The sequence below is a fragment of the Trichomonas vaginalis genome, chromosome IV (assembly GCF_026262505.1).
Source record: "Trichomonas vaginalis G3 chromosome IV, whole genome shotgun sequence".
Taxonomy (NCBI): domain Eukaryota; phylum Parabasalia; order Trichomonadida; family Trichomonadidae; genus Trichomonas; species Trichomonas vaginalis.
The window spans coordinates 4,363,766-4,371,695 of record NC_067206.1 but is presented as its reverse complement, the minus strand read 5'-3'; the positions used below and the strand labels follow the sequence as shown (position 1 = coordinate 4,371,695).

Sequence of the window (7,930 nt, the reverse complement as noted above, 5' to 3'; positions counted from 1 at the left end):
AGATCCTTATATAAAATATAAATATTTTATCGTTTTATTTTCTTGTTTTAGAAATGTTTTTTTATTGAAAAATCAATAAAACTAACTCCAAAATAAATTTTTTGATTTAAAGACACTATGATGACACCAGGCAAATCTTCCAAGACACCTATCGTCGGGAATCTAACAACCCTAATCCTCAGGAATTAAGGGATTTTTGAATTTTAAGAATTTTTTTCGAATTTTTTCGAAAAAAATATTTTCAGAACAGCCTTAACGGCTAAGATTTAGGAACAATGTTAAGTATCAAAAAGAAAGGAGGTCTGATATAGACAACATATATCGTTGAAGGTTGAAAAAATCTCTAATATTTGAGCCCAAAATTTCAAATTTTAATTTTTTGAAAAAAGAGGCCACCCGTATGTACGTTTATTTGAGAGGAGGAGGAGGATTATATTTTTGAAAGGGTGAAACATTATGAATATGTTAATTATATAATAATATGTATTATTATAAAAAAGAAAAAATAAAGCACGTTAAAATTTTTCTTTCTTGATTTTTTACAAAATCTACTTAGAATTATGCAAAATATGACTAAATAATTATAAATTTCAAGTTAAATTTTAATTTTGATAAATAATTTAAATTTCAAAATATCAAGTTCAGTTCGACTATGTATGTAGTAATTCCTCAATAAAGTGCCAAAACCCTATTAAAATATATGAACATTTTCAACATTTTAATGTTTTTATTTAAAAATTTGATGGAATATGAGCTTCAAACAATTATTATGTAAATAAAAATAATTAAATATATGTATTTATTCGTATTACAACCGTAGTAAGTCGATTCTTCCTTTCTTCTACTGAGTTTTGAATTTGATTTCGAATTGTAAAGAGATTCAAAGGGAAAATACTAGCGGATAAAAACTACCTCCATGAAAGGGTCATAATGGAGTCAAGTTGTATTTTTTGATATTTTTTGCTTTTCGAGCCTAAATAGGTAGCCAAGATAATGCCTAAAAATAAGGTTCTAAATTCTGAAGTTTACATGATCCTCTCGTGTGCACCCTTAAAAAAAATGCAAAAAAAATGTAATAAAATAAAAAAATTTTTAGTATCGATAATCTGAAATATGTTGTTTACTTAAGCCGCTCGCTTCGCTCGCGGCTTAGTTTCGTAGTTTCATACAATCTTTTTTCAAATCTGTTCTTTTCGTCAGCCGCGAGCGAAGCGAGGGGCTTAGTTTCGTAATTTCATACAACCTTTTTTCGAATCTGTTCTTTTCTTAAGCCGCGAGCGAAGCGAGTGGCTTAGTTTCGTAATTTCATACAATTATTTTTCGAATTTGTTCTTTTTGTCAACCGCGAGCGAAGCGAGTGGCTTAGTTTCGTAATTTCATACAATTATTTTTCGAATTTGTTCTTTTTGTCAACCGCGAGCGAAGCGAGTGGCTTTTTATTTTAAAATTTTTTTTCTTTCTTACTTTTTTCCCCCTTACTTACAAATTTGATAGTAACTTACCAAATCTCTCTATCATATAATAATAAAATAATCCATTTTTTGTTTCAAATCTAACAGTTTACATTTCTGACATGTAAACCCATCACTTTTCACTTCACCTCGCTGGGCAAGTTTGTGCCCCCCTCTTAACATTTAACATTTTTTGCTAATTGTCGTCAAAAATTAGGCGTAAAGCAAAAATTGATATTTCATATGGTTTTATGATAGATAAGCATTATATTCCCACTCATTATATTCGTAAATTTTGAGGTTTATCCTTCGCTTTTAAGATCATTGAATTTGATTTTTATATAAAATAGTTATATATTAGAAAATAATATGAGTTTATGTGATATTATTTTTCAGAAGATTTCATTCTATATGCCTATGAAAAGTACTCTCAAAACTAACTTTTTCCTAATTATAATTAAAACTAGAATATTGTATTATGCTTAGTATTATTTCATTTTTCTCATTCAATTTAGAATTTACAAATGTCAAAAAATTGAGAGCTGTCACTTTTGATGAATTTCTGTTTATTACACTACTCATAATAAAAATGAAAAGCCAAATTCCTCAAAAAGTTAAGTAGGACCAATTTTTTATAAAAAAAATCCAATTCCATTATGAATGTTAATTAATTTATATAATTATTGAATAAAAAATTTTCTTTGAGATTATGAAAAGTTCTTTGAAAAGTTATTTTTTCTCATTTTTAAATATTGTATTAGCCTATTTATTTATAATCCAAATTAAATAACTTTAAATTTGTAATAAACAGAAATTCATCAAAAGTGACAGCTCTCAATTTTTTGACATTTGTAAATTCTAAATTGAATGAGAAAAATGAAATAATACTAAGCATAATACAATATTCTAGTTTTAATTATAATTAGGAAAAAGTTAGTTTTGAGAGTACTTTTCATAGGCATATAGAATGAAATCTTCTGAAAAATAATATCACATAAACTCATATTATTTTCTAATATATAACTATTTTATATAAAAATCAAATTCAATGATCTTAAAAGCGAAGGATAAACCTCAAAATTTACGAATATAATGAGTGGGAATATAATGCTTATCTATCATAAAACCATATGAAATATCAATTTTTGCTTTACGCCTAATTTTTGACGACAATTAGCAAAAAATGTTAAATGTTAACACTCAGTCCATTTGAATATAAAAAATAAAATTGACTTTGATTAAATGTTTTTATTTATCATGCAATTCTTCTTGCGACCAAAGATTTGAATAAAAGTTCAAAAAATAAGATAGCTTAAAAATAATATACGGTAGTGTTTACTAATAGATGAATAGTATATAAATTCTATTAAAATGGATTTGATCCAAAAAAAATATATAAAATTTGATCATAAATAAAATCGTTTTAAATTACTTCTTCATTTAAATTATAACAATTATTTTTGGTTTTATATTTTTTTGGATCAAATCCATTTTAATAGAATTTATATACTATTCATCTATTAGTAAACACTACCGTATATTATTTTTTAAGCTATCTTATTTTTTGAAATTTATTCAAATCTTTGGTCGCAAGAAGAATTGCATGATAAATAAAAACATTTAATCAAAGTCAATTTTATTTTTCATATTCAAATGGACTGAGTGTTAACATTTAACATTTTTTGCTAATTGTCGTCAAAATTAGGCGTAAAGCAAAAATTGATATTTCATATGGTTTTATGATAGATAAGCATTATATTCCCACTCATTATATTCGTAAATTTTGAGGTTTATCCTTCGCTTTTAAGATCATTGAATTTGATTTTTATATAAAATAGTTATATATTAGAAAATATTATGAGTTTATGTGATATTATTTTTCAGAAGATTTTGTGTTCTTCTTCAAAATTTTATTTTTTTATTAAAAAGAATCTTTACAAAATATACATTTACTTTAATTAATATTTAAAAACGTGCTCTATCAAAAGTTCCAAAAATTCAATATTTTAGCTTTTCTGAGGTGTCACTTTTGATGAATTTCTGTTTACAACGAAAAAACCAGAATTTTCGAAAAAGTGACACCAACTATTAAAGTTATTTTATTACTAGATTTATTTACAAATTATAAGATAATATCATTAACCGAATATATTTTTAATATAAATAAAAACTTTTTTTATACAAAAAATTACAATCAATCGATAAAGAGAAAGGGACAAACTATCCAGTGTCACTTTTCAAAGGAATAAAAAAAATAATAAAGATGAAATAATAACATGAACTCTTATATAAATATAATTTTATCTAAATAGATAAATGAATTAAGCAGTTTACAGTTATATATATTTAATGAGAGACAATATCTAGTTCTATGGTAGAAATGACTCTTAGACTCAAATAAGTAACACAGATAGAAAGTACTCAGTATAACAATTATATATGTACACTCAAAGTTAGTCGCTGCTAAAATCTTAACCTTGCATTTCGGGAAAATCTGACTAATGGCTCTTAGACTCAAATAAGTAACACAGATAGAAAGTACTCAGTATAACAATTATATATGTACACTCAAAGTTAGTCGCTGCTAAAATCTTAACCTTGCATTTCGGGAAAATCTGACAATGGCTCTTAGACTCAAATAAGTAACACAGATAGAAAGTACTCAGTATAACAATTATATATGTACACTCAAAGTTAGTCGCTGCTAAAATCTTAACCTTGCATTTCGGGAAAATCTGACAATGGCTCTTAGACTTGTTTTGATAATTAATTCTTCAATTATATTATAATTTATAACAAATTTCCTCAAACTATCTGTATGTCATTCAATTCCCGGCCACTACATTCAATGATGGACCATTTCCTTCAAATTTTGAAATACCTTATTCAATTTGTTGTATGGAGCCCGTGATATTCAACACTATGGAGCTCCTCCAGTTTGGTATCCAAGAAGAGATAAAAGCTAGCATGGGCTACTCTCAAAAATGCAGGAAAGAATACTCCACGATCGAATACAAATGTAAGTATCCACAATGTCAAGCTAAATTCAAAGTCCGGATAATAGATCAAGATAAATATGAACTACTAATCCACTCTGACTCTCATGATCATTCTGCACCTCCGAAATCAACAAAAACAATATCCTCATTATTTGTCAGAAATTATCTTAAACATTACTTTGAAAACAATATGAATCATGCTACAGCTCAACTTAAGTGTTTCCAAGACTTAAATATTTCATATACAGACGAAGAGTTACTTTCAATATTTGCACAAGGTCCAGATGCATTACGTAAATTTGCTCAAAGAGCTGAAATTGTTTCCAAACGCTTTAGTTCGGATGAAAAAGTTTCTTTAGCTATCTTTGTCGAATCTGTTCAAGAAAGTTGTCCAGAAGATTTAATTGAATTTATCTCTGAGCCGGGAAAACTAGTTTTTTTATATGCACCTTTCGAAGCGAAGGCCCTTGGTCACCAAATTTCTACGTTTCACATCGATTCAACGTATAAACTTCTAAGGGCTAACATTCCATTATATGCACTCACAGGAAAAACAGAACATACTATTGTTTTTCCTTTTTTGTATTTCTTTATTTCTCCTGACACAAGCGAAAATATTCAATATTGTGTTTGTCGTTATTTTCAATATATTAATAGAGAACCCGAGATGATAAGTATGGACTGCGCCCCACAAATAGCCGAGGCAATTGAGCGAGGTATTCCAAACTGTCATATTCTTTGGTGTGGCGTGCATGTCCTTCGCGCCATATTAAGAAAAGCGGATAAGTTTAAATCACGAGACAATTTTGAAGAATTTTATAATCTAATGAAATTATTAGTATTCGATACTAAAGAAGAATCTCCCGAGGAAGAACAGAACCAAGAAGAAGAAAATCCTAGAGAGGAACCAGCTCAATCTCACTTACTTCAAGCAGAAGAAATTGAAGAAGAGGAACAATATGAAGAAGAATTCATCGAAAATGAATTTCAACCTTCTCAAATCTTTTTACCACGAGAATCTTCTGATGATCCAAACGATTCTGAATTTATTCCAGAAGAAGAAACGTTTGAAACAAGTGAAGAAGTTCCAGAGCACCTCACTCAAGAAGAAGCTGCAGACCTAGATGCAGTTTATGATCGAATTCTTGAAATTCTTTCCACTGAACCGAAAGCCCAAAAGTACTTCGATAGGCAATGGAGGCATCATTTAGATCGTTGGAATAAGCGCTATCGCAACGGAGGTGACGCGACTAATAACGTCAGTGAGTCACATTTCAAAGTTCTCAAGCATTCTTATTTCCCAGAGAGAAGGAATATTCGATTAGACGATTTTGTTGTTGAATTATACACAACGGTTGTTCCAGCATTATTGATTAAATTTAAAGTTCAATTAATCAATAGTGATAAAGTTGTTCGTATATTACGAAAAGCTAATGACCATGAACAAATATTGGAAAACAAAAAAGTCGAATGTTTGAAAATGCTTGAAGCAATATATTCAAGTTTGCAACAAGGATCAATAGATTCAAATCTTGTTTATTGTACTTTAAAGGTACTTTTAAAAAAGAAACAATTAATGTAAAAGATTCAAATAATTTTTTATTATTATTTTATTAATTTTTTAAAATAAGGTTAATAAAAAGTGACACTGGATAGTTTGTCCCACACTCATCGATAAATATTATAAAACATTTATTCCAAAAAGATTAAGTAATAGGTGGGATCCTGCATATAATATAATTTTATGTCATAAAGTTTACAAATTTTAGATGGACCACAGTGAGAATGTGAGTGGTTAATTTAAAGGTGGTCTGATAAAGATATCGAAGCTTACTCAACACAGCATGAAGCAGTTTCTAATACACAATCTTACTAGTGGTGTTTCGGTCGCCAGCGCTCTCATAGGGTGCTGATTTCAAAAACCACTACTTCAAATTATCAACAATACTTCAATGCAGCATGAAGCAGCTACTAGTGCTGTATCTTACTTGTAGTGTTTTGGTCGTTGGCTCTTGCACAGTCTCTCAGATTTTCAAATTTTTTTTTCAACACTATCTTGTTTCGCTCTCAGAAAGCTATCCTACAAAGACATCGAAGCTTACTCAACACAGCATGAAGCAGTTTCTAATACACAATCTTACTAGTGGTGTTTCGGTCGCCAGCGCTCTCATAGGGGTGCTGATTTCAAAAACCACTACTTCAAATTATTCAACAATACTCAATGCAGCATGAAGCAGCTACTACTGCTGTATCTTACTTGTAGTGTTTTGGTCGTTGGCTCTTGCACAGTCTCTCAGATTTTCAAATTTTTTTTTCAACACTATCTTGTTTCGCTCTCAGAAAGCTATCCTACAAAGACATCGAAGCTTACTCAACACAGCATGAAGCAGTTTCTAATACACAATCTTACTAGTGGTGTTTCGGTCGCCAGCGCTCTCATAGGGGTGCTGATTTCAAAAACCACTACTTCAAATTATTCAACAATACTCAATGCAGCATGAAGCAGCTACTACTGCTGTATCTTACTTGTAGTGTTTTGGTCGTTGGCTCTTGCACAGTCTCTCAGATTTTCAAATTTTTTTTTCAACACTATCTTGTTTCGCTCTCAGAAAGCTATCCTACAAAGACATCGAAGCTTACTCAACACAGCATGAAGCAGTTTCTAATACACAATCTTACTAGTGTGTGTTTCGGTCGCCAGCGCTCTCATAGGGGTGCTGATTTCAAAAACCACTACTTCAAATTATTCAACAATACTCAATGCAGCATGAAGCAGCTACTACTGCTGTATCTTACTGGTACTGTTCTTCGCTTCTTACTATCAACTCTAAAACTAGTTTGATGTATTATTTATTCAATATTAACCTTAATTATTTACAATTCTCACTTTTTTCATTTTTTAAATGAATCAATCCGTTCCTGCCCCTTGCTGATACAAAACAATATATTGATTTCATTCATTATCTTCAATATGGAGTTCAAGCAGAGATGCGTGCTAACTGCAATTATCGGAAAGATTCGCATTTGAATTCAGATGGAGTAACAATTATTAGACATTACTGTAGATGGGGAAGTTGTAGTGCTAACTTTACCTTTGAAATGAAATCTAATCAATACAGATTTGTAAATGGACATCATTTTCATAATCATGTTGGTGAACCACCGTCTTTTAATATATATATATATATATATATAAATATATACATATATAAATATATACATATATAAATATATACATATATAATATATACATATATAAATATATACATATATAAATATATACATATATAAAATATATACATATATAAATATATACATATATAAATATATACATATATAAATAATACATATATAAATACATATATAAATATATACATATATAAATATATACATATATAAATATATACATATATAAATATATACATATATAAATATATACATATATAAATATACATATATAAATATATACATATATATAAT

The 7,930-nt window shown here is 28.7% G+C and overlaps 1 protein-coding gene across 1 annotated transcript, besides 11 other annotated features; it reads left to right on the top strand.

The window, feature by feature from the left end:
• Nucleotides 1–173: 173 nt before the first annotated feature.
• Nucleotides 174–1,050: a mobile genetic element.
• Nucleotides 1,051–1,198: 148 nt separating this feature from the next.
• Nucleotides 1,199–1,366: a mobile genetic element.
• Nucleotides 1,367–1,604: 238 nt separating this feature from the next.
• Nucleotides 1,605–1,627: a mobile genetic element.
• Nucleotides 1,605–1,627: a terminal%2Cinverted (terminal inverted repeat of MuDR-6/TvMULE4 transposon ID:TVAGG3_0028090).
• Nucleotides 1,628–1,986: 359 nt separating this feature from the next.
• Nucleotides 1,987–2,023: a mobile genetic element.
• Nucleotides 1,987–2,023: a terminal%2Cinverted (terminal inverted repeat of Banshee-A3 transposon ID:TVAGG3_0028080).
• Nucleotides 2,024–2,252: 229 nt separating this feature from the next.
• Nucleotides 2,253–2,289: a mobile genetic element.
• Nucleotides 2,253–2,289: a terminal%2Cinverted (terminal inverted repeat of Banshee-A3 transposon ID:TVAGG3_0028070).
• Nucleotides 2,290–3,465: 1,176 nt separating this feature from the next.
• Nucleotides 3,466–3,502: a mobile genetic element.
• Nucleotides 3,466–3,502: a terminal%2Cinverted (terminal inverted repeat of Banshee-A3 transposon ID:TVAGG3_0028060).
• A 155-nt stretch (nt 3,503–3,657) lies between these two features.
• Nucleotides 3,658–6,120: a mobile genetic element.
• Nucleotides 4,374–6,032, top strand: TVAGG3_0028050 (MULE transposase domain-containing protein; the record flags this gene model as incomplete). Its single annotated transcript, XM_051220347.1, has 1 exon — nt 4,374–6,032. One exon carries the CDS (start codon nt 4,374–4,376, stop codon nt 6,030–6,032), a length of 1,659 nt encoding a protein of 552 aa, XP_051105333.1.
• Nucleotides 6,121–7,930: the final 1,810 nt, after the last annotated feature.